At 44.5% G+C, this 26,616-nt stretch overlaps 1 protein-coding gene and 1 non-coding gene across 3 annotated transcripts; both read left to right on the forward strand.

Moving 5' to 3' along the window:
- The first annotated feature begins 651 nt into the window (after positions 1-651).
- Positions 652-25,389, forward strand: LOC102389067 (serpin B8). 2 transcript variants are annotated; one of them, XM_006071725.4, is made up of 7 exons: positions 652-806; positions 9,760-9,937; positions 14,212-14,349; positions 16,628-16,745; positions 17,336-17,478; positions 21,205-21,357; positions 24,863-25,389. In XM_006071725.4, exons 2-7 carry the CDS (start codon positions 9,770-9,772, stop codon positions 25,265-25,267), a joined length of 1,125 nt encoding a protein of 374 aa, XP_006071787.4. In that variant the 5' UTR covers positions 652-806; positions 9,760-9,769; the 3' UTR covers positions 25,268-25,389. The 2 variants fall into 2 exon arrangements, with proteins under 2 accessions (XP_006071787.4, XP_006071788.4); XM_006071726.4 differs by lacking the exons at positions 652-806; positions 9,760-9,937 and adding an exon at positions 15,900-15,985 and having other exon boundaries at positions 14,211-14,349.
- On the forward strand, positions 3,994-4,066 carry TRNAK-UUU. Its single transcript has one exon. It is a non-coding gene; the product is annotated as a tRNA-Lys (tRNA).
- Positions 25,390-26,616: the final 1,227 nt, after the last annotated feature.

Consider the following 26,616-nt stretch of genomic DNA (forward strand, 5'->3'; position numbering starts at 1 on the left):
ATCTGGATTTTTAAAGTTCTCTTCCGTAGGCTTACTAAACAAGGCGTATTAAACAAGCTGGGCATGTGTGCTAAGTCACTTCAGTTGTGTCTGTCTCTTTGTGACCCCATGGACTGCAGTCCACCAGGCTCCTCCATGGGATTTCCCAGGCAAGAATACTGGAGTGAGTTGCCATTTCTTTCTCCAGGTGATCTTCCCAACCAAGGGATCGAGCCCCACAACTCATGTCTCCTGCATTGGCAGGGAAGTTCTTTATACCACTTAGCTCCACCTGGGGAGCCCTCTAAATAAGCTAAGGAAAAGTGAAAGTGAAGTGCTCAGTCCTGTCCCCGACTCTTTGCGACCCCATGGACTGTAGCCTACAGACTCCACCGGCCATGGGATTTTCCAGCCAAGAATACTGGTGTGGGTTGCCATTTCCTTCTCCAGATCTTCCCAACCCAGGGATTGAAGCCGAGTCTCTGGCATTGTAGGCAGACGCTTTACCATCTGAACCACCAGGGAAGTCCTAAGACTATGGCAAATTAACCCAGGAAAGCAAACCCATTCCCTAACGGGCGAAGCCTTCTGCAAACACCCTCGGAGGATCAGGCGCTAGCCTCCACCACCAATCCGTCTGCTCTCTCGGGCCCGGGGAAGGGAGATACGCGCGAGGCTCAGCCTCCGCCCACGGTCCAGCTGCTACACGGGCCGGGCCGTCTCCCGTAGTTCTGAGTCACCGCCGGAAGCCTGGTCCCAACTCAAAGCTGACGTGAAACATCCACCGAGCTGGAAGAGCCGCCGCCGCCGCAGCAGGAATCTCCCAGGTACCCGGTCTCCGGGGGCTCCCGAGCCCTCCGGGTACCCAGGCGGCTGCCTCTAGCCTGGGGACGTTGTAGTTGTAGGGACGGCGGGAAGCCGGAGGCAACGCGGGTCTGAGCAGGGAGGTGGAGAGGACCAGGGGAAGGCCCGCAGGGGTATCCGGGCAGGAGAGCCGCGGGGCCGGGGTCGCCCCGGGCCCCGCCGCACCCGCGGGATCCCGGCCCGCTGGGTTGGGACCTCAAGGGTGAATCTCCAAGGACGGGACTAGGATGCCCGAGCTCTGGAGTGCAGACCCACCCTGGGTCACAGGGTGGTCCCCGGAGTTGGGGCGACATGGGCCTGCTGACTCCACTGCGCTGCGATTTGCGGGTAGGGAGGGCGCGGCCGGGAGCCCCGCCCGGGCTGCGGTTCCGGGAGGAGGACTGGCAGGAGCCCTGGTGTGGGCGGGGGGTGAAGGGTGAGAAGGGGGAGGGAAGCCTATAGGCTCTTTAATTACTATACTGAATTTCCATTAATAGTTTTGTTTCCCAGGGGCAAAAACGGTTAACAGACCATGATTATTATCAATTCTAAAGTCTGTGATACTTCTAACAAGGTTGGGGGCGGACGGGGAGAGGGGGAGTCGGCGGGGGACCGGGTGGTGGGGGGGGGGGGGGTGGCGGGGCGCAGCTGGAGGTCTGTGGCGCCCACCGCAGCCTCGCCTGGAAAACTCCAGGTGAGTGAAGCCTCCGGTGAGCTCAGGAAGGTGCCGGGCCTCCAGCTTATTGGGTGTAACCAGCCCCCCTCCCTCCCCTCCTCCACATTCTTCTATGTGTTCCTCCTCCCCTCTGTCCCTCCCTTCTTTACTTCCTTTTCTTTCTGTATTTCTTTCTTTTTTTTCTTTAACATCTGTTCATCTGTTCTTATTCATGGGCTCCTCTCTCTGTGTTCTGCTGCGCTTAGTCGCTCAGTCACGTCGGATTCCTTGCGACCCCATGGGGTCTTCTACCCCGCCAGGCTCCTCTGTCCATGAGATTCTCCAGGCAGGAATGCTGGAGGGGTTGCCATGCCCTCCCTCCAGGGGATCTTCCCGACCCAGGCCTCCCATATTGCAGGCGGATTCTTTACCAGCTGAGCTACCAGGGAAGCCCTCTCTCTCACGTGAAACAAACAGCTTCCTCCCCGTCTCCCCATCCTCAGCAGTCACAGTGTAGACTGCACACTCCCCGGATACCTCCAGCTCCCTGGTTCCTGCTCCCACCAACTCTGATGAGGGATTTAAGGTCTGAACTGCCACCCCCCACCGCTCCCTGGTCCAGCCTGGGGTGCTGCCTTCCTCTCCTCCTCCATCCTCCCCACTTCCCTGGTCCCTTACTCATGTCCAGTTCTCCCAGGACATCAGGATTGCTGGGTCCTAGTCTCTTGGCTTTTCCTCTCACTACCTGTGAAAATGGGAAATTCCCCAGAACAAAGTAGATTTTTTTTTCCTCTTAGGCCTCCACCTGTACGTTCTAATTCCATCCATTTACCTAGAGGTTCCTGGAATGTGGATGCAGACTAAGGGCTGTCAATCTCTTGCTCTAGAGCCTCCTATCCTCTTAAGTCCCCTCCCTGTGTTCACAAACAACCCTGGGCAGTCTTTGTTACCGGAGCCCTTGAAATGGTATGTTCCACTCATCTCAAACAGAATGTAGCACCTTCCCCATTCCAAGCTGACTCATATAACTTCCTGTGGTTGGTGTCCCACCCTTTGGATGGATTAGCTAAGAGCCTCTTCCTGGGACTCTGTCCTCCTCCTTATCCTCACGTGATCAACCCCTGAGCCTGGCAGTTCCATCCTCCACTCTCTAGTGCAGACCTTTTCTCTGTGTTGGGGAGTCTCTAGTCAGTAACAGGGGTCCCCAGTTTTTTTTTTACACCAAACCATGAGCCACAATCTTTTTCTAAAACTCATATAAAGTCTTTGTTTGAAAACTGCCTGGCTTCCTAGATCATAGCTCAAGTCCCAAACTCTCAACCTGGTGTATGGGGTGCCCCCTTCCTGTCCCAGGCACTGTGCCTCTGGTAGGAAGCTGCACTCACCTGCTCCCTGGGCCCCACGTGGACCATGTGCTTCCTGTCCATTCTGTGCACCTGCTGGCCCTGACGCTCACTCCCTTCCAGAGCTCCTGCCAGTCTTTGAGAACCAACTTACTGCTCCCCTTCTCCTGGGCTTTTGAAGAGATTTCTTTCTGCTTTACTGTTGGCTTCCTTAGCACTTTGTTGTTTATCCTGATACAGAGTACAGGCCAGCTTGAAACCATGCATTTATGCGTGTGTATCTCCCCAAGGGTGGGAGCTCCCAGTTGTTGCAGAAACCAGTACTTGAGAAACCAAGCACCACACTCGGAGAGTTGGAGAACTCAGATTTATTATGCAGGTGGACCCAGAGGAGTTAACACTCCAAGCTCTGAGCCCAAAGGGATTACAGAGTTTTTATAGACAGACTATAGTGGGCAACCAGAGAAGGCAATGGCACCCCACTCCAGTACTCTTGCCTGGAAACTCCCATGGACGGAGGAGCCTGGTAGGCTGCAGTCCATGGGGTCGCTAAGAGTCGAACATGACTGAGTGACCTCCCTTTCACTTTTCACTTTCATGCATTGGAGAAGGAAATGGCAACCCACTCCAGTGTTCTTGCCCGGAGAATCCCAGGGACGGGGGAGCCTGGTGGGCTGCCTTCTATGGGGTCACACAGAGTCGGACATGACTGACGTGACTTAACAGCAGCAGCATAGTGGGCAACACTAGCTGTTATTAGGTTGGTTTTAACTAAGGGGTTACGTGTGAGCGGGAACAGCAGTCAAGATAGGGAAGGGAATGCCTGACCTTTACATGGACAGGCATGATTAAGCAAGTTTGCAGAGGCGGGACAGCTGAAAAGAGCAGGACGAGGATGAGTGAGATAAGCTCCAGTTCTTAGTATTATAAGTCCCCACTTTCTGAGACTATGTGACCTGCGTGATCCAGACTTTGCAAGGAGCAAGCTGAGTTACAGAGGTAGAAGGAGCAGGAGGTTACATAAAATTTTAACTTTTCCTCTTCACAGTCAGGAATTATGGCCTTTGTTGTTTTTTTTTTTTTAATCTTCCAAAATCTTATAAGGAAAGTTCGACATAAACGCTCTTTGAACAAATTCACTTTTGGATGTATGTATGGGTTGGATGTATGTATGCCTGGATAGCTCAGTCGGTACAGCATCAGACTTTTAATCTGAGGGGCCAGGGTTCATGACCCTGTTTGGGCGTCTCTGTTTTTTGTGACCTTGTGGCGCAATGGTAGCGCCTCTGACTCCAGAATTTTGGGCTTCCCTGGTGGCTCATTTGGTAAAGAATCTGTCTGTAATGCCAGAGACCCAGGTTCGATCCCTGGGTGAGGAAGATCCCCTGGAGAAGGGAAAGGCTACGCACTCCAGCATTCTGGCCTGGAGAATTCCAGGGACTATATAGTCCATGGGGTCCCAAGGAGTTGGACACGACTGAGCAACTTTCACTTCACTTCACTTCATTGGTTGGAGGTGAGGGGTCGAGCAGGGACGTGACAGGCATTCTGTCCCAGGAGGAAATGATGCTGAATACAGTCAGTCCTCTACTCTATCAGAGGTTCTGCTTCTACAGAACCCACAAGAGACTGCAAATGTTTGAAAAAAAAAATTCCAGAAAGTTCTCAAAAGCAAAACTTGAAATTGCACCCTCTGGCAACTATTTACATAGCATTTTACATTGTGTGAGGGATTATAAATAATCTAGAGATGATTTAAAGTAGACAAGAGAATATGTGTAGTTTATATGCAAATACTACACCATTTCATAGAAGGGACTTAAGTGTCTTTGGATTTTGGTATCCAGGGGGCTTATGGAATCAACCCCTCATGGATACTGAGAGAGATCTCCTTGGAAGCAGAAGGCTTGCTTTTGTGGCTGAATCTGCTAGTTTCTTCTGAGACCTGAGGACAGTATTTTAATTGTCCTGACATTGTTCACCGTAAAAGGAAAACAAGTTTAATGCCAATCCATTTTATTGGCTGAAAGTAAAATCTTTTCACTGGTGTGAGCTGGGACGCATCTGAGAGGTGCACTTGCGTGTGAGTGTGTGCAAGGGTGTTTCAGTGCTTGGGGAACATGATGATGGAAAATACTCAGCCACAGGCTAGCACCCAGATGTTGAAAAGGAATGGAGGTGAGGAGATGAGATGAAGAAAGGGGAAATGTGGAAGAAACCTGAAATTAGACATTTACAATTAAGAGCAGTTAAAATGTAAAGAGGAAATTCATGTGATATTCCAGTTCATTCCTTTGCCTGTGCAGATTGGACAACTGCACACTCACAGACACACACAGACACGTGTGCAGACTCACTCACCAGCATAAGCTTATGCCAGCCTCACCCTGGCTCCTGTGACACAAAGAATGCTGCTCACCTTCCAGTTCTACGAGGATCAGGTGTTGAGCTGCTGCAGTCGCTGGCTGACAGTGTACCCTGAACAGAAATCAGAATGAAAAACAGGATAAGCCACTCTGTACTTTGGGAAAACAGGCTCCTTAGAGATTTCACTGGAAAAAAATTAATAAGCCGAGATTCTTGCATCTTCCCCTACATCACAAAGCGCTAAAAGCACTAGCTGTGCTCTCTGGTCCTCGTGACTAGCAGTGACCTTTTACTGAGCTGAACGGCTGACTGCAGGCATTCTGTAGCTCAAATCGTGCTTTTCTGCCTGCCCGCTCGGAGCTATGTCAGAGAGCCTATCTCCCTTACTATAGTTTACCTCAGTAAGATCCTGGGTAAAACTTAACTCACAACTTAAAGTCATGTTGTGCATTTTTCCAAAGCTTCTATGCTCCTGTAAAATCCAATCCAAATTTATTCCTGTCTTTCATCTCCAGGTACCGAATTCTCTCCTTCTTTGAATCTCTTTGCTGCCACTTTCTGATAGGTGCATTGCTATCAGGTTTCAATATCCCTCTTGGCTTCCCTGGTGGGTCAGCCAGTAAAGAGTCTGCCTGTAATGCGGGAGACTCCGGTTCTATTCCTGGGTCGGGAGATCCACTGGAGAAGGGAATGGCTACCCTCTCCAGTATTCTTGTCTCGAGAATCCCATGGACAGAGGAGCCTGGTGGGTACAGTCCATGGGGTCACAAAGAGTCTGACACGACTGAGTGAATAACGGTTTCCTGGCTCCTAGGTTTTTATTTTCTGACCAGAAGTGGCGAGGAGGCAGGCTGGGTCCTGCTCTGTGTGGGACTTGCCCACTTCAAGTATATCAGCCTTCCAACTCCTGCAGCCCTCGTGTTGGAACCTAGGAGCTGAAGTCCCTGGAGAGACTTACTGAACTGAGGGCCGAAAAAAACAACATTTTGTCCCTCTATTAAGTATTAACTATAGAGCACTGTTGTATTTTCTTGGATGACGTTTTAATACATTTTTCCCGCCAAACTTTAAGTAATCTGTTCTGGATGGGACTGTTTTATACTTAGGGTGAATGTCACACTTTTTTTTTTTCCTACCATGCTTTTGTTTCTTTTAAGCCAAAGACATCTTCTCTTGAAACAATTTCTTAGCAGCTTCAAAGGAACCATTCAACAGTGAGGAGGCTCTGGTTGAAATGCTGCCCTTCCCCCACCCCCTTCACTTGCCCCTTCTGTCTGAGCCCCTCCAAAGCTTAATGAGATTCACTTTCGAGACGGTTTCAGGAAGCCCAGTCAGTCCACTGGGAGACTGAAAGATGAAGGACCAGAGGGTGACCCATCTGCTTATAAAAATGAACAAAGGCGTGATGACCCATATCTCTAGGTAGAGCTTCCAGTACTTTTGGTTTTGCTCGTTTGCTAGTTTTTCAAACTGGAACATATTGTTCTTGTGTCACTTTACAATTTTTGAGTTAAAAAGATACATATACATTTTTTAAAAGGATCATATAATAGAAAAGATGAGCTTATAGGATCATGGGATTATGGGTGATGATTTGTCCTTTTATTTTCCAAAATGCTCTCAACTGTAAGAGTAAAGAGACTCAGGGAAACTGAGATGAGTTGATGAGTTTTAGTAATTTACTGACTAGGAGCCAAGGTTTTGAGAAGGTTTAATAGAGATAAATGCAAGGTTTATAATTTTTTTCTAAAATTATACTAATCAGCTGCAAAAACTTCTCGCAACTGGCAGCAAGGTGGCTGCTGACGTTTTTCTCGCCCTGTCCCATGGAGACCATCTTCCTTGATGATTTTATTTTAAAGAACTGGCTTCTAGGGGCTTGAGAAAGAGTGTCTAGGGTTGTAAAATAAGAAAGAGGCTTTTCAAAATGTTTAGCTGCCAAGAAGCAGAGAAAAAACTTATGATGACCAATTGCCTACAGTAAGTTCTTTAAGGAAAGGGAGGCCAGGGATCAGAGTTGGGAAGAATCTTGTCTGTAATTTAGTTAAGCTGGGGGAAGGTCAAGGCTGCATCGGTAATGAGTTCCTGATTCAAACTGCCCACCCCATGACTTGAGATCTGGGCTTCATATTCTATCTACATTCCCAGGGGGCCCCCTCTCACAGATCTTAGTCCAATTTCAACACCACCAGTGGAAAACTGTATTTTTTTTTTTTTTTTTGAGTCCTTCTGATTTAAAGTGCATTTTGTGTTTTTCCAGGAACCTGCATTTTAGGGAAGGCTGTCCCAAACAAACCCTCCAATACCATTGAAATCCATCTAGCTGTTTTCTTTTTCTTATTAAAAAAATTTTGATTGAACCCCACAGCATGTGGAAACTTAGGTCTGAGACCAGGGACCAAACCCATACCCCTTGCACTGGAAGATGGAATCTTAACCACTGGACCACCAGGGAAGTCTGTTTCTGGCTGTTTTCATGTGAGATAATATGGGATTGAGATTAGGATGGCGGGGAGGAGGCCTTTTTAAAGCCCATGAACTGAGCAAGATGATTAACTCAATCCTCTGTGCCTGTGTCAGAGTGTGACAACACTCTGTCTTTGGCTTAAAAGAAACAAAAGCATGGTAAGAAAAAAAAAAGTGTGACAACAGAGAAACAACAACAACAGGGTTTGGGAGTTGGTGGGGAAAGGGAAAACATGTTTACAAATAGTTTTAATGAGGGAAAATGTGCTATAATGATGAATGAAAGGAACAGAATGCTACAATTGTAGGGATATTATATATACAACTATGCCAAAGCCTTTGACTGTGTGGACCACAACAAACTCTGAAAAATTCTTAGAGATGGGAATACCAGACCACCTGACTTGCTTCCTGGGAAATCTGTATGCAGGTCAGGAAGCAACAGTTAGAACTGGACATGGAACAGATTGGTTCCAAATAGGAGTACGTCAATGCTGTTTATTGTCACCCTGCTTATTTAACTTATATGCAGAGTATATCATGAGAAATGCTGGGCTGGATGAAGCACAAGCTGGAATCAAGGAGAAATATCAATGACTTCAGAAGATGAAGATGACACCACCCTTATGGCAGAAAGCAAAGAAGAGCTAAAGAGCCTCTTGATGAAAGTGAAAGAGGAGAGTGAAAAAATAGGCTTAAAACTCAACATTCAGAAAACTAAGATCATGACATCTTGTCCCATCATTTCATGGCAAATAGATGGGGAAACAATGGAAACAGTGGCAGACTTTATTTTTGGGGGCTCTGTAGAGCCCATCACTGCAGGTGGTGACTGCAGCCGTGAAATGAAAAGACGCTTGCTCCTTTTAAGAAAAGCTATGACCAACATAGACAGCATATTAAAAAGCAGAGACATTACTTTGCCAACAAAGGTCTGTCTAGTCAAAGCTATGGTTTTTCCAGTAATCATGTATGGATGTGAGAGTTGGACTATAAAGAAAGCTGAGTGCCAAAGAATTGATGCTTTTGAACTGTGGTGTTGGAGAAGACCCTTGAGAGTCCCTTGGACTGCAAGGAGATCCACCCAGTCCATCCTAAAGGAAATCAGTCCTGAATGTTCATTGGAAGGACTGATGCTGAACTGAAACTCTAATACTTTGGACACCTGTTGCGAAGAACTGACTTATTTGAAAAGACCCTGATGCTGAGAAAGATTGAAAGCAGGAGGAGGAGGGGACAACAGAGGATGAGACGGTTGGATGGCATCACCAACTCAATGGACATGAGTTTGAGTAAACTCCAGGAGTTGGTGATGGACAGGAAAGCCTGGCGTGCTGCAGTCCATGGGGTCACAAAGAGTCGGACACGACTGAGTGACTGAACTGAACTATATAGGCAACTATGTAAGAAGATGTATGTATGTAAATGACATTTTTATTTACAGAAAATTGTTATTAACTCATAGAATGTTGCTTAAAGATTATGCCAGAGACACCAAACTGAGGGAGAATGATCAGTAATAGGGGGTTTATCTTACACTTCTAGAGGTCAGATGTCCAGAAGAGTTTGGCAGAGCTACTTTTTTTTTCTCTCGGGGCTCTAGGGCAGAGTCCAGTTCCTTGCATTTTGCAGCTCTAAGAGGCTGCCTGTGTTCTTTGGTTTCTGACCCCACATCATCCTGATATTTGCTTCCATCCTCATATCTCCTTCTCTGCCTCTGACCCTCCTGCCTTTTTTTTTTTTTTAATGTTTATTTATTTGGCTGTGCTGAGTCTTAGTTTTGGCACATGGGATCTTGTTCTCCGAGATTGAACCTGGAACCCCTGCATTGGGAGCACAGAGCTTAATGGCTGGACCACCAGGGAAGTCCCTTGCGGTCCTCTTATAAGAAGCCTGTGATTACACCGAGCTCACCCGGTGATCCAGGTGATGCTCTCCATCACAAGATCCTTAATTCAGTCTCACCCACAGGTTTCCAGGATTCGACGCGCGTGTTTGAGGGTGCAGCTGCTTTGCTGACCACACCCAGTGTCCACAGATGGGGCACGAATGCAGGTGAGTAGTGGAGGGCGTGGCTGACGTGCCTGTGTTTGGCTTTTGCTACAGACCTCTACCGATGGATGCTCTCTGCGAAGCAAATGGCACTTTTGCCATCAACTTATTAAAAATGTTGGGTGAAGAGGACCACTTGAGAAACGTGTTCTTCTCTCCGCTGAGCCTCTCCTCTGTCCTGACCATGGTGTTAATGGGGGCCAAGGGGAACACGGCGGCCCAGATGTCCCAGGTATGTGGGTTCCTCTGCTTTCACAGGGCTGCTCTGTTCCTGCCTCACACCCGCTGATGGATGCCAATGAGTCTGGGAGGGGCACTGGAGTGATGGAAAGAATGCAGACCTGAAAGTGGGAAGAATTGTGTGAGAGAAATCTCCTAGTTTTCACAGGAGACACTGAGTGTTGTTTCCTGCATCTTTGATGAGCGAGTTCAGTTCAGTTGCTGGGTCATGTCTGACTCTCTGCAGCATGCCAGGCCTCCATGGCCATCACCAGCTCCCGGAGTTTACTCAAACTCATGTCCATTGAGTTGGTGGTACCATCCAACCATCTATTCCTCTGTGGTCCCCTTCTCCTCCTGCCTTCAATCTTTCCCAGCATCAGGGTCTTTTCAAATGAGTCAGTCCTTCCCATTAGGTGGCCAGAGTATTGGAGTTTCTGCTTCAGCATCCAATGAACATTCAGGACTGATTTCCTTTAGGATAGACTGGTTGGATCTCCTTGCAGTCCATGGGACTCTCAAGAGTCTTCTCCAGCACCACAGTACAAAAGCAGCAATTCTTCGGTGCTCAGTTTTCTTTATAGTCCAAATCTCACATACATACATGACTACTGGAAAAATCATTGCCTTGAATAGACAGACCTTTATTGGCAAAGTAATGTCTGCTTTTTAATATGCCATCTAGGTTGGTCATAACTTTCCTTCCAAGGAGTAAGTGTCTTTTCATGGCTTCAGTCACCATCTGCAGTGCTTTTGGAACCCCCAAAAAGAAAGTCAGCCACTGTTTCCCCATCTATTTGCCATTAAGTGATGGGACCAGATGCCATGATCTTTGTTTTCTGAATGTTGAGCTTTAAGCCAACTTTTTCACTCTTTCACTTTCATCAAGAGACTCTTTAGTTCTTCTTCACTTTCTGCCATAAGGGTGGTGTCAATTGCATATGTGAGGGTATTGATATTTCTCCTGGCAGTCTTGATTCCAGCTTGTGCTTCTTCCAGCCCAGCGTTTCTCATGATGTACTCTGCATATAAGGTAAATAAGCAGGGGGACAGTATATAGCCTTGACGTACTCCTTTTCCTATTTGGAACCAGTCTGTTGTTCCATGTCCAGTTCTAACAGTTGCCTCCTGACCTGCATACAGATTTCTCAAGAGGCAGGTCAGGTGGTCTCGTATTCCCATCTCTTTAAGAATTTTCCATAGTTTGCTGTGGTCCACACAGTCAAAGGCTTTGGCATAGTCAATAAAGCAGAAGTAGATGTTTTTCTGGAACACTCTTGCTTTTTAGATGATCCAGCGGATGTTAGCAATTTGATCTCTGGTTCCTCTGCCTTTTCTAAATCCAGCTTGAACATTTGGAAGTTCAGGGTTCATGTTGAAGCCTGGCTTGGAGAATTTTGAACATTACTTTACTACTGTGTGAGAAGAGTACAATTGTGCGGTAGTTTGAGCCTTCTTTGGCATTGCCTTTCTTTGGGTTTGGAATGAAAACTGACCTTATCCAGTCCTGTGGCCACTGCTGAGTTTTCCAAATTTGCTGGCCTATTGAGTGCAGCACTTTCACAACATCATCTGTCAAGATTTAAAATAGCTCAACTGGAATTCCATCACCTCCACTAGCTTTGTTCGTAGTGATGCTTTCTAAGGCCCACTTGACTTCACATTCCAGGATGTCTGGCTCTAGGTGAGTGATCATACCATTGTGATTATCTGGGTCATGAAGCTCTTTTTTGTACAGTTCTTCTGTGTATTCTTGCCACCTCTTCTTAATAGCTTCTGCTTCTCTTAGGTCCATACCATTTCTGTCCTTTATTGAGCCCATCTTTGCATGAAACGTTCCCTTAGTATCTCTACTTTTCTTGAAGAGATCTCTGTTCTTTCCCATTCTATTGTTTTCCTCTCTTTCTTTGCATTGATCACTGAGGAAGGCTTTCTTATCTCTCCTTGCTATTCTTTGGAGCTCTGCATTCAAATGGGTTTATCTGTCCTTTTCTCCTTTGCTTTTTTCTTGTCTTCTTTTCACAGCTATTTGTCAGACCTCCTAAGACAGCCATTTTGCTTTTATCCATTCCTTTTTCATGGGGATAGTCTTCATTCTTATCTCCTATACAATGTCCCTAACCTCTGTCCATAGTTCATCAGGCACTTGGTCTGTCAGATATAATCCCTTGAATCTATTTCTCACTTCCACTGTATAATCATAAGGGATCTGATTTAGGTCATACCTGAATGGTCTAGTGGTTTTCACTATTTTCTTCAATTTAAATCTGAATTTGGCAATAAGGAGTTCATAATCTGAGCCACAGTCAGCTCCTGGTCTTGTTTTTGCTGACTGTATAGAGCTTCTCCATCTTTGGCTGCAAAGAATATAATCAATCTGATTTCAGGGTGGACTGTCTCATGATGTCCATGTGTAGAGTCTTCCCTTGTGTTGTTGGAAGAGGGTGTTTGCTATGTTTCCCTTGATGAGCCAGGGAAACTACAATTCTGTTCCACAAAAAAGCCAAGAATTCCAACTTTGTTCTATTTTAAACTTTTGCTAATGTCATATCTCAAATGGAAATGCTACTGTGTAAATGAATTTTTTGTTTAATGTGTTGTTTCTAGTATAATGTTACGCATAAGTGGAAAAAGTGCAACACAAATGGGGACTTATATCTTCTGGAATTTTTAGGATATGAACTATATATATATATAGAAAGAGCTCAGCCATATATATATATATATATATGTATATATAATCAATCAATCAATATATAATCTGATTGACCTGACATGGTTTATATATGACCTTGGCTACCAATGAAGTGGGCTTTCCAGGTGGCTCACTGGGTAAAGAATCAGCCTGCCAGTGCAGGAGATGTAGGAGATGGGGTTCAATCCCTGGCTCAGGAAGATCCCCTGGAGAAGGAAATGGCAACCTGCTCCAATATTCTTGCCTTGGGAATCCCATGGACAAGGGGGCCTGGTGGGCTACAGTCTATGGGGTTGCAAAGAGTCAGACACGACTGAAGTGACTGAGCACACACGCATGCACCAGGGAGGTAGTGGCTATTGCTTTAGGGAGGTAGACTCCGTGGTGAAAGGGTCCCAGAAAACTGTCATATATGCATCATGTTCCCCAAATATCAGGGTGCAGGGACCCTCCTCAGAATCCTTCCTCAGCCACAGATGAGTCCCGGGTGGCTGTTTCTTTCAGCTCCCTGGAGGAGGGAGGCTTTGGGCTGGTGGTGTTGGGAGATAAGGGAACAGACTTAATTCTCACTCCGATTTGATCCCATCAAGAGTGGAGGACTTCTGTGGAATTCCCAATGAAACATTCCCATGTCTATTTCTGCTCATTCTTGTATCCTAGAGGTCATTGCATGACCTGTTCTATTCAGTCTCCTTCCTGAATGATTATGCGCTGCCTTCCTGGCAGAGCTAAACCTGCTAGAGCAGGGCTGTCCACCTGGGGGCGATTCGGCATCCCCGGGACACTTGACAAGGTCTGGACTGTGTTGGTTGTCGTTCCCGAGAGGTGCTGCTGACATCTAGTGGACAGAGGCCAGAAGTGCAGCTAAATATTCTCGTGTGTGCAGGACAGCCTCACAGCAAAGTGGTGGTGGTGGTTTAGTTGCTAAGTCGAGTCCAACTCTTGAGACCGCATGGACTGTAGCCCACCTTGGGATTTCTGTCCATGGGATTTCCCAGGCAAGAGTACTGGAGTGGGTTGCCATTTCCTCCTCCAGGGGATCTTCCCAACCCGGGAATCAAACCCATCTCTCCTATGTCTTCTGCATTAGCAGGTGGATTCTTTACCGCTGAGCCCCCAGGTTTGTGGCCCCAAAAGTCTATATTTCAAGGTTGAGAAACTCTGTGCTAGATGGTCAAACCAAACTCCTTTTAAAATATGATCCTTTGTTATTTTCAGTGCAGAAATTTGCTTGGGAAGAGCTCTTTGAGGGAGAAAATGGCATGTTAAAAGAACAGTCTTATGGACTCTGGGAGAGGGAGAGGGTGGGAAGATTTGAGAGAATGGAATTGAAACATGTAAAATATCATGTATGAAACGAGTTGCCAGTCCAGGTTCGATGCACGATACTGGATGCTTGGGGCTGGTGCACTGGGACGACCCAGAGGGATGGAATGGGGAGGGAGGAGGGAGGAGGGTTCAGGATGGGGAACACATGTATACCTGTGGCGGATTCATTTTGATATTTGGCAAAACTAATACAATTATGTAAAGTTTAAAAATAAAATAAAATTAAAAAAAAAAAAGTTAGTGTTCTTGTCTTCTATCACCAGGCACTTTGTCTGAATGAAAGTGGAGATGTCCATCAAGGTTTCCAGTCACTCCTCAGGGAAATCAGCACGTCCGGCCCACAGTGCCTGCTCAGAACTGCCAACAGACTCTTTGGGGAAAAGACATGTGATTTCCTGCCAGTAAGTAGTGCTCCCACATCGATAAAAAAAGACACTGAAAATAAAACAGAATTATGGAAGAGCAGAAATAAAGTATAGTTGTGCTGCCTTAAAAATGTGCTTAGAATTATACTTCTGTATTTGAGAATTTTATGATTGCTTCTGAACTGTGTCCTTTAAAAAAAATGACTGTTTCTGATATATCATACTCCCAGATGTCAATTTCAATTTGTCCGTCTTCCTGCACCCACACCTGCCTTTCCCCCACCCCCATCTCAATGACCACAACCCCTAACCCTTGTCTCATCTTTACTGGGCACTTTCTGTGGAGCTGACCATGCAAAGTCTCTTAAATTTGTCCCCTCTTCTGAATCACCATCGTCATTGCCTGTGTCCAGGCTCTCACACGGTCTACACTATTAGTTTGTTTTCTAAATGATCTCTCCAAGTGCAGCATAGAATTCAGTTCCGTTCAGTCACTCAGTCGTGTCCGGCTCTTTGTGACCCCATGGACTGCAGCATGCCAGGTCTCCCTGTTCATCAGCAACTCCCGGAGTTTACTCAAACTCATGTCCATTGAGTCAGTGATGCCATCCAACCATCTCACTCTCTGTCGTCCCCTTCTCCTCCCACCTTCAATTTTTCCCAGCATCAGGGTCTTCTCAAATGAGTCAGTTCTTCACATCAGGTAGCCAAAGTATTGGAGTTTCAGCTTCAAGCATCAGTCCTTCCAACAAATATTCAGGAGTGATTTCCTTTAGGATTGGATCTCCTTGGTGTCCAAGGGACTCTCAAGAGTCTTCTCCAACACCACAGTTCAAAAGCATCAATTCTTCAGTGCTCAGCTTTCTTTATAGTCCAACTCTCACATCCATACATGACTACTGGAAAAACTATAGCTTTGACTAGACGGACTTTTGTTGGTAAATGATAGAATAGTCTTTCTAAAATTAAAATCTGTCGCTAAAAAATAAGATTTTGAATCTGAGTATTTCCTATTTACTGCAGTGTATAATTCCAAAGGTCTCTAGTCCATTATTCAATAAGTGAGATCCAAAAAATTGTGCTCTACTGTAAACAGAGAGATGTTATTTTAAGATTAATGAAATGATCAGGGTAAGTCTGGCCATCTTAGCAGTCAGCAGTTCCAAGGATTATTATGTAAGACTCAAATATAACCTTGTCCTGGCTGCTGTTGGGTGCTACCCAGTGCAGACTGCCTGGTCTGGGGTTCAGTATCCTTGGAGATGATTCTGAGTCCTTCAGCTAGTTAGGTTTTCTAGGATAAGTACCTACTCCAGTGTTCTTGCCTGGAGAATCCCAGGGATGGGGGAGCCTGGTGGGCCACCATCTATGGGGTCGCACAGAGTCGGACACGACTGAAGCGACTTAGCAGCAGCAGGATAAGTACTTGTGATTCCAGGAAATCCTGGTTTATGGATGTTCATTTTTGAATATCAGCCAGATTTTTGAATACTGTAATTGGGGAATATTGAGGACACAGAGGATTGTTCTCCACTTTTCATGGTCGCTTGGGTTCTTCTTCTCTCTGCATCTTCTTTCCTCCGTAGAAACTAACATGTTTGAGGACAGGAGATGGGCGGAGGATGGGAGCCAATTGCCAGGCACATTATATCAGAAAACAAGTTTTTGTGAGGTGAGTTACCTGTGGATTTTAATGTGTTGCATGTAATGCCCTTCCTGATTTGACCCCAACTTACATTTCATGGCTTATCCCTTGCTACTTTTCTCCCTAATTCCCTACACACACACACACACACACACACACACAATGATTCCACTCCTGGAAGACCTGGAAGATCTTTTGATAGTCTAGTTCAAGTCTTCCAATCATTCCATAAGGATGTTTTGGACACTCTGGTCTGTTCTGGTCATACAGAAATGAGTAAAACGTGGTTAGACCACATAGTGGAGGAGATAAAAATCAAACAGAAGGTCAACATGGAGTGTTTGACAGGAAAGTTCGCAGGCTGTTTTGTGCATAGCTGCTGCTGTCCATATTCTCAAAACATCTTGCAACTCTCTGGGTATATATATTTCTCTCTCCGCAGACTGTGAGCCACCTCAGGTCCAAAGTCCTGTCTTTACCCTGGCATCCCGCACCTGGCACAGTGCCAGTGGTCTGTACATTTTGATTAATTGCACAAATGAGTTTTAAAGTACAGAGTGCCCTGTACAAGCATTTATGCCAGAAACATGTTAAGAAAAAAATGTTTTCACACTTTTAGGAAATTTTGCCAAGTAGAATATGGCCACCCTTGGTATTCTGCATTTGTAGGCTTTTAAAGAATCCTGCCAGAAGTTCTATCAGGCTGACCTGGAGGAGCTGTCCTTTGCTGAAGACACTGAAGAATGCAGGAAACACATAAACGACTGGGTGATGGAGAAGACGGAAGGTGAGCGGTTTTCATTTTGGGAGAGGTGGTGTTATAAGGGAGACAGAGCCAAGACCGTCCGGATGTGACCTCCTCGGTGTGACCACTCTGACGCTGTTTCCAGTAGACTGTGTGTATGTTTGCTGGGTTTTGAAGCAGGTAATGCCATTCTGACATGGACTGTAGCCTGCCAGGCCCCTCTGTCCGTGGGATTCTCCAGGCAAGCATACTGGAGCGAGTAGCCATTCCCTTCTCCAGGGCAATCTTCCCGACCCAGGGATTGAACCTGGATCTCCCACATTGCGGGCAGATTCTTCATTGTCTGAGCCATCAGGGAAGCCCCAATGCCAATCTGATATTTTTCTTGGGCTTATGAAGTGGTGATTTCTGAAAAATGCTTAAACCTAGTGTTAGTCTCTGCTTCAAGATTGTTGTTTAAAGACAAATACTACACTATATGTGTGCCCCGCATGAAACATCATCTCCCTGAGTCCTCAGGCAGCCAGAACGGCAGAATTCCAGCCTTTTTTCAATATCGAGAGAGAGAACTTCTATAAAAGAAAAGTTTATTCTCCCCCAATAGCAGTAACTTTCTCTTATATTCTTTATAGGTAAGATATCAGAGATACTGGGGGCTGGCACAGTCGGTCCTCTGACTAAGCTGGTCCTGGTGAATGCCATCTATTTCAAAGGCAAGTGGAATGAGCAGTTTGACAGAAAGCACACAAGGGGAATGCCCTTTAAGACTAACCAGGTAGGAAAACATTTTGCAGACATATTGCTACTTTCTAAAGACTGTGAAGGAATGGAAAAATAATTTATTTTACACTGTCTTGATTCTTAATGTATTTCTGAATAAATTTCATGTCCCCTGTATATCTCTTACTGGAATGGGAAAGAGAAATACCAAAATAATTGTTATATTGATCTTTTTGTTTTTGGATCCTTGGTCAAGTCGATCTGTCTCTGGTCATATTATTTGGATTGAAAGAAAATTTCTTCTAAGCCTTGGCGTTATATTTGTATTATTTGATCACTGAGTGTATTTAGACTTTTTCTCGCAATTGTCAATGACAACTATGCCTATTTATTGCCTTAGAATTTATGGCTGTACAATTTGGAATACAAGAAAAAAAGTGTTAGCAAATGTTCAGGAGAGCTTTGTTTTTATTTATTTTTGGATCTTTTTTTAAAAAATAAAAAGTTTACATATTTAAGGTGTATAAGAAGAGGATTTGAGATACACAGTGAAATGATTACTGCAGTGAAGCTAATTAAGATATCTTTTGCTCACATAGTTACCATATATTTTCTTGATGACAGCACCTGAAATCTACCCTCTTAGCAAATGTCCAGCATTCCATATTATTATATTATTAATCCACACTATTATTAACCATAGTCATCATGCTATGTGTTTGATTTTTAGACTTCTATACCTAACTTTAAAAAACTTTTCTCCTTTCACTTTTGAATATGATAATGGCTGAGGTCAATAACTCTCAGCTTGGAATTTGACCTCCATCCACTTGATAATAGCATATTGCACAAAAATTTACATGCCCAGAATACATTTGTTGCAGTCTCTAAAAATGGTGGACTCTGGACATCTCATCAAGGTTTTCCCTCCAAGAAAAGCAAGGCCGTAGCGCCAATTATATAATTGAGCAACTTTTCAGAGTAAAAGTGTAACTCCCTCTGGCCTATATACCTTTTCTAAATAAATCTTCCAGGGTAAAGATTTGAATATTAGTTCATTTTCCTATTAACTTCGAGAAATAATTTTTTAATTAAAAGGTCCCTGCGAGTGCTACTCTACTTATCTTTTAAAAAGAGAAAAAACACAATTTCTTCTGAGGATAATATAAAGAGTTTTATGTCTCTATTCATCAATTTTTTCTCTCCCACATGGTAGTACTTGATCTGCTGGGACAATGGAATGTTATTACTCAACGCTAGTATGTACTAATGAAGATTTTGCATCAATCAGCATAAATGCATAGAAACAATAATTATATGTACCTATATGTTATGTTTGCCATTCCTTATTGCCAAATTCAGACTTAAATTGAAGAAAGTAGGGAAAACCACTAGACCATTCAGGTATGACCTAAATCAAATCCCTTATGATTATACAGTGGAAATGAGAAATAGATTTAAGGGCCTAGATCTGAAAGATAGAGTGCCTGATGAACTATGGAATGAGGTTTGTGACATTGTACAGGAGACAGGGATCAAGACCATTCCCATAGAAAAGAAATGCAAAAAAGCAAAATGGCTGTCTGGGGAGGCCTTACAAATAGCTGTGAAAAGAAGGGAAGCGAAAAGCAAAGGAGAAAAGGAAAGATATAAACATCTGAATGCAGAGTTCCAAAGAATAGCAAGAAGAGATAAGAAAGCCTTCTTCAGCAATCTATGCAAAGAAATAGAGGAAAACAACAGAATGGGAAAGACTAGGGATCTCTTCAAGAAAATCAGAGATACCAAAGGAACATTTCATGCAAAGATGAGCTCGATAAAGGACAGAAATGGTATGGACCTAACAGAAGCAGAAGGTATTAAGAAGAGATGGCAAGAATACACAGAAGAACTGTACAAAAAAGATCTTCACGACCCAGATAATCACGATGGTGTGATCACTGACCTAGAGCCAGACATCCTGGAATGTGAAGTCAAGCGGGCCTTAGAAAGCATCACTATGAACAAAGCTAGTGGAGGTGATGGAATTCCAGTTGAGCTATTCCAAATCCTGAAAGATGATGCTGTGAAAGTGCTGCACTCAATATGCCAGCAAATTTGGAAAACTCAGCAGTGGCCACAGGACTGGAAAAGGTCAGTTTTCATTCCAATCCCAAAGAAAAGCAATGCCAAAGAATGCTCAAACTACCACACAATTGCACTCATCTCATACGCTAGTAAAGTAATGCTCAAAATTCTCCAAGCCAGGCTTAAGCAATATGTGAACCGTGAACTCCCTGATGTTCAAGCTGGTTTTAGAAAAGGCAGAGGAACCAGAGATCAAATTGCCAACATCTGCTGGATCATGGAAAAAGCAAGAGAGTTCCAGAAAAACATCTATTTCTGCTTTATTGACTATGCCAAAGCCTTTGACTGTATGGATCACAATAAACTGTGGAAAATTCTGAAAGAGATGGGAATATCAGACCACCTGATCTGCCTCTTGAGAAATTTGTATGCAGGTCAGGAAGCAACAGTTAGAACTGGACATGGAACAACAGACTGGTTCCAAATAGGAAAAGGAGTTCGTCAAGGCTGTATATTGTCACCCTGTTTATTTAACTTATATGCAGAGTACATCATAAGAAACGCTGGACTGGAAGAAACACAAGCTGGAATCAAGATTGCAGGGAGAAATATCAATAACCTCAGATATGCAGATGACACCACCCTTATGGCAGAAAGTGAAGAGGAACTCAAAAGCCTCTTGATGAAAGTGAAAGAGGAGAGTGAAAAAGTTGGCTTAAAGCTCAACATTCAGAAAACAAAGATCATGGCATCTGGTCGCACCACTTCATGGGAAATAGATGGGGAAACAGTGGAAACAGTGTCAGACTTTATTTTTCTGGGCTCCAAAATCACTACAGATGGTGACTGCAGCCATGAAATTAAAAGACGCTTACTCCTTGGAAGGAAAGTTATGACCAACCTAGATAGCATATTCAAAAGCAGAGACATTACTTTGCCAACAAAGGTTCATCTAGTCAAGGCTATGGTTTTTCCTGTGGTCATGTATGGATGTGAGAGTTGGACTGTGAAGAGGGCTGAGCACTGAAGAATTGATGCTTTTGAACTGTGGTGTTGGAGAAGACTCTTGAGAGTCCCTTGGACTGCAAGGAGATCCAACCAGTCCATTCTGAAGGAGATCAGCCCTGGGATTTCTTTGGAAGGAATGATGGTGAGGCTGAAACTCCAATACTTCGGTCACCTCATGAGAAGAGTTGACTCATTGGAAAAGACTCTGATGCTGGGAGGGATTGGGGGCAGGAGGAGAAGGGGACGACAGAGGATGAGATGGCTGGATGGCATCACTGACTCGATGGACGTGAGTCTCAGTGAACTCCGGGAGTTGGTGAGGGACAGGGAGACCTGGCGTGCTGCGATTCATGGGTCGCAAAGAGTTGGACACGACTGAGCGACTGATCTGATCTGATCTGATATGTTATGTTCCACGGGCTTCCCTGGTAGCTCAGTGGTAAAGAATCCGCCTGCAATGCAGGAGACATAGGATCGACCTCTGGGTCAGGAATATCTCTTGGAGAAGGAAATGGCAACCCACTCCAGTGTCTTGCCTAAAGAATCCCATGGACAGAGGCGCCTGGTGGCTACAGTCCATGGGGTTACAAAGAGTCAGACGTGACTTAGTGACTGAACGACAAGGGTTCTGTGAATTAGACATACCAGTTCTTAGTACTCTGTGTTATTTTTCAGTGATTTGATTTTAGTTTCATGTTTTTATCAGGAGAAGAAGACAGTACAGATGATGTTCAAGCAAGCCAAGTTTAAAATGGGGCACGTGAAGGAGGTGCCTGCCCAGGTCCTGGAGCTGCCCTACGTGGGGGCCGAGCTGAGCATGCTCATCCTTCTGCCTGATGAGAACACGGATCTTGCTGTGGTAAGCCCTTGACATGAAGTCTGAGTGTCTACGGATCCAGTCTGCGCATGTTTTTTTTTTTTTTAAACTTTTTATTCTGTATTGGGATATAGCTGATTAACAATGCTGTAATAATTTCAGGTGAACAGTGAAGGGACTCAGCCATATATGCATATATATGCTTGCATCCATTCTCCCCCAACCTCCCCTCCCATCTAGCTGCCATGTACCATCGTGCAGAGTTCCCTGTGCTCTACATTAGGTCATTGCTGGCTATCCGTTTTAAATGTAGCAGTGTATACATGTCCACCCCACTCTCCCTAACTATCCCTTCCCCCAGTCCTTCCCCTTGGCAATCCTAAGTAGCCTGAGCTCATTTTCAAAAGTGCATCCACTGGATTGCATTTGAGGCATTTCCAGTTTAGGGTTGTACTAAGTGAGTAAGTGAGTGAGAGTCTCTCAGTTGTGTCTAAGTCTTCAATGGACTGTAGCCTGCCTGGCTCCTCTGTCCACGAAATTCTCCAGGCAAGAATACTGGAGTGGGTTGCCATTTCTTTCTCCAGAGGGTTGTTCTAAAGAGTGCTAAATGAACACCACTGCGTGACTTTTGATGAACATGTGTGTGCATTTCCATTGAGTGTACACCTAGGAGTGGAATTTCTGGAATAAACAAATTCTGATGAAGCCTAAACAAAGAGAGTTCCAAAAATAAGAACACTATTATTTATTCTGAAGGGAGGGGCTAGTTGCGAGCCCAGTAATTATTGAACAAAAGAACAGGAAAAAGATAAAGATAGTTCTGAGCAGTGTTCCTCAAACACTTTAATATGTGCATATTAATCTAATGGGATCCTGTTAAAATACAGATTCTGAGTTAGGGGAATTATGGCCTGAGATTTTGCATTTCTGACAAGATTCCAAGTGATACAGATGCTGTTGGTCATAAACCCAATTTTGAGGAGCAAGAGTCTAAAGTACAGGTGAGGAATTTTTCTTAGACAGGAAGAAAAGGATATTTTCCCATGACAGGAAAAGAGGGTTCAGGTTGGGGGAAAGTAAATTTACAGGGTGGGAGGTGCAGGAGCGACAGTGTGCTGGTTATCTGGCCCCTTAGGTGTGGGGGAAGCCCTCACTTACAATGTGTGCTGATTCCTGTGGTGTGAATACCTGCACCATGGCCAGGTTTAGGCTCCCAAGGGTTTAACAGTTGACTTTTGCAGAAGATGCAAGCTAGCTCCAGCACGCCGGCACACGCCGGCCCACACCTGTGAGGGGAGGGCCTGCCTGATTTCCTTGGCTTCTCTATGGAATCAGGAACCTCCTGGCATAAAGCAAGGAAGAGATCTGTCATGGCAACTTTAAGAAAATGAGATGCAGACATGGAGAAGAGACCTGTGGACACAGCGGGGGTAGGAGAGGGTGGGATGAACTGAGAGAGTAGCATAGAAACATGCACATTTCCACAGGTAAAGTAGGTAGCCACTGGGAATTTGCTCTATGATGCAGGGAGCTCAAACCCTGTGCTCTGTGACAACCTACAGGGTTGGGACAGGGTGGGAGGTGGGAGGGAGGTTCAATAGGGAGGGACATATATATATATATACACACACACGTATGGCTGACTCATGTTGATGAATGGCAGAAACCAGTGCTACATTATGAGGCAATTATCCTCCAGTTAATAATAAACAAATAAAAAATAAATGATAGTTATATAATATGAGGTATTAATCATTGCCATAATGGCAATTATATTTCAATATATAAATGTATGACACTAACATGACATGTCAAATTTATACAATGTTGTATATCACATATATTTCAATTTTTTCAAAAGCTCCTCACCCCCCCAAAAAAAAGAAAATTAGGAAAGTCTAGGAATAGAACTGCCATCCAAACATCTGCCACTGGAGAGGAGCTCTCACCTGGACTTCTGCTGGTTGAGGGGAAGATGCTCCTCTGTATATTTTCCTTGTTAATAAACAAGAATGAAGGCTGGATCTGGGAGGGCTTGAAGCTACCCCCAGAACAGGCAGAGGGCAAGCAAGGATGCCAGAAGCAACAGTCCTGTGGGATTTCCCATCCTGCCCTCCTCCCCCAGAATCACGGAGTTCTCCCTTTTTCATTCAGCCGAGTTCTAAGTCATGCTTTTCTCTCTTTGGTCAACAGCTTCTCAAACTCACGATACTGTATTGCATTTGATGTTGTTCAGTTGCTAAGTCATGTGTAACTCTTGGAGCCCCATGAACTGCAGCATGCCAGGCTTCCCTGTCCTTCATCATCTCCCTGAGTTTGCTAAAACTCATGTCCATTGAGTCAGTGATGCCATCCAACCATCTCATCCTTAATTTTTCCCTGCATTAGGGTCTTTTCAATGAGTCAGCTCTTCCAATCAGGTGGCCAAAGTATTGGAGCTTCCGCTTCAGCATCAGTCCTGCCAATGAATATTCAGGGTTAATTTCCTGTAGGATTGACTGGTTTGATCTCCCTGCAGTCCAAGGAACTCTTAAGAATCTTCTCCAACACCACAGTTCAAAAGTGTCAGTTCTTTGGCACTCAGCCTTCTTAATGGTCCAACTCTCACATCCATACATGACTACTGGAAAAGCCATAGCTTTGACTATACGTAGTTTGTCAGCAAGGTGATGTCTCTGCTTTTTAAAACACTGTCTAGGTTGGTCATTGGAGAAGGCAATGGCACCCCACTTCAGTACTCTTGCCTAGAAAATCCTATGGATGGAGGACCCTGGTAGGCTGCAGTCCATGGGGTCGCTGAGGGTCGGACACGACTGAGCGACTTCACTTTTACTTTTCACTTTCATGCATTGGAGAAGGAAATGGCAACCCACTCCAGTGTTCTTGCCTGGAGAATCCCAGGGACAGGGGAGCCTGGTGGGCTCCCGTCTATGGGGTCACACAGAGTCGGACACAACTGAAGTGACTTAGCAGCAGCAGCAGGTTGGTCATAGCTCTTCTTCCAAGGAGCAATCGTCTTAACTCCGTGATTGTAGTCACTGTCCACATTGATTTTGGAGCCCAGAAAAATGAAATCTGATACTGTTTCCCCATCTATTTGCCATATCTTAGTTTTTGAATGCTGAGTTTTAAGCCAGCTTTTTCACTCTCTTTTTTCACCTTCATCAAGAGGCTCTTTAGTTCCTCTTCACTTTCTGCCATTAAAGTGGTATCATCTACATAAATACAATAAATTGGTTATGAGAATTTCCTAAACTAAAAAACCAACTTGACATGAATTTGCTCCAGATAGTTCAAAATAAAACCCTATCTTTGTCTCAGGTGTTTCCTAGCTGTTACTCTCTTGTATCCATAAAAAAGGGAAAATGCAAGAAATAGAGGGAAAATTTTGGTGTGTTTATAAGAGGAAATATCCTGTAGATTATCCTGGAACAGAACTCAGTGTCAAGTCACAGGTCATGAGGGGGAGGGGTTAGTGAGCCAATAGGTGGGTGGGTACTGGGCTATTGTCCTCTAGCTTTTAAGACTTAACTCTTCATTATTTCAGGTGGAAAAAGCACTTACATATGAGAAGTTCAGAACCTGGACGAGTCCAGAAAAGCTGACTGAGGAGAAAGTTCAAGTTTTTCTTCCCAGATTAAAGCTGGAGGCGAGTTATGACTTGGAGGCTTTTCTTCGAAGTTTAGGAATGACTGATGCTTTCGAGGAAGCCAAGGCAGACTTTTCCGGAATGTCAGCTAAGAAGAATGTGCCCATGTCCAAGGTTGCACACAAATGCTTCGTGGAGGTCAATGAGGAGGGCACAGAGGCAGCCGGGGCCACTGCCGTGGTCAGGAACTCCCGGTGCTGCAGAATGGAACCGAAATTTTGTGCAGACCACCCTTTCCTCTTCTTCATCAGGCACCGGGAAACCAACAGCATTTTGTTCTGTGGCAGGTTCTCTTCTCCGTAAGAGGCGCAATCGCTTTACTTCTCTCTTCTCGCTTCTACACACTCTGCCTTACTCCAAATTCCGGTTGCCAAATTGACGCGGTGGTTTGAATGCTGAAATAAAGTGTGATTATGGTTAACAGATCTCCCCTTCGTAGAGTTGATGAGAGGATTTAATGAGTTGATAAAGAACCTGGGGGCTTCCCTGGTGGCTCCGATGGTAAAGAACCTGCCTACAATGCAGGAGACCTGGGTTTGATCCCTGGGTGGGGAAGATCCCCTGGAGAAGGGAATGGGAATCCACTCCAGTATTCTTGCCTGGACAATTCCATGGACAGAGGAGCCTGGTGGGCTACAGTCTATGGGGTCACAGAGAATCAGGCACGGCTATGACTGACACTTTCACTTTAGAACATTATTGGACAAGAGTTAATTGCATTTTTATGCACTTAAGAAACAACAGTGAGAAAATGTAATTACTTTTGCACTAAAAATATAATGTTCTCAGGAATAACGATTAACAAAACCTAAGTAAGACTGTTACACTAAAAATTATAAAGTGCTATTGACAGCCATTAAAGATGACCAAAATAAATGGACATATTTCATGTCAGGAATAGACCTTGAGTTAAAAATTGTCAGTTCTCCTCCACTTGTCCTATAGACGTAATTCTAATCCAAATTCCAGCCATGTTTCTATGGAACTTGACAAGTTTATTTTAAAAGGCATATGAATAAGCAAAAGGCCAAAAAGATATAACATATTCTAAAGAAAAAGATCAAGTTGAAGAGCTCTGGTTCTACTAGATAGTGAAGCTTATTATAAATTACTGGTAATATACTGTGGTGTTTACTCAGAGATAGACATAACCGATTAATGGTACAGAATAAAGAGCCCAGAAGCATACTTAATGCATGTATGAAAATGTGAAATAGAAAGGAACTGGTATTAGAGATCAGTAAGAAAATGACAGCCCAGTACAATGTTCTGTGCAAACTTCCTTATTTAAAAGAAGAAAACGAGACTTCCCTGGTGGTCCTGTAGTTAAGAATCTGCCTTCAAATGCAGAGGATGCAGGTTCGATCCCTGGTAGGGGAACTAAGATCTCACATGCTGTACGGCGGCTAAACCCACCGCGAGTCACACAACTCGAGAGAGCAGCCCAGAATGCAACTAAGAATCGAGGCAGCTAAATTAATTAATTAATTAATTGGGGAAAAAAGAGAAAACAATTATTGACAGAGTAAATACTTAATTAGAAAAGAAAAATTTATATCCTTTACAATAAAATATAGCAGAATATCCTTTGACTTTAGGAAAAAAGAAGAATTTCTTCATCAATATATAGAAAAGTAAGACAAACAATGGAC

Source organism: Bubalus bubalis, chromosome 22 (genome assembly GCF_019923935.1).
Source record: "Bubalus bubalis isolate 160015118507 breed Murrah chromosome 22, NDDB_SH_1, whole genome shotgun sequence".
Taxonomy (NCBI): Eukaryota; Metazoa; Chordata; class Mammalia; order Artiodactyla; family Bovidae; genus Bubalus; species Bubalus bubalis.

What these genes read in the sequence shown, in the direction of transcription:
- LOC102389067 (XM_006071725.4), top strand. Translation starts at nt 9,770, where the DNA reads ATGGATGCTCTCTGCGAAGCAAATGGCACTTTTGCCATCAACTTATTA. An exon ending in AGACATGTGATTTCCTGCCA is followed by an intron (nt 14,350 to 16,627) that starts GTAAGTAGTGCT and finishes CTGCATTTGTAG; the next exon opens with GCTTTTAAAGAATCCTGCCA. An exon ending in GGTGATGGAGAAGACGGAAG is followed by an intron (nt 16,746 to 17,335) that starts GTGAGCGGTTTT and finishes TATTCTTTATAG; the next exon opens with GTAAGATATCAGAGATACTG.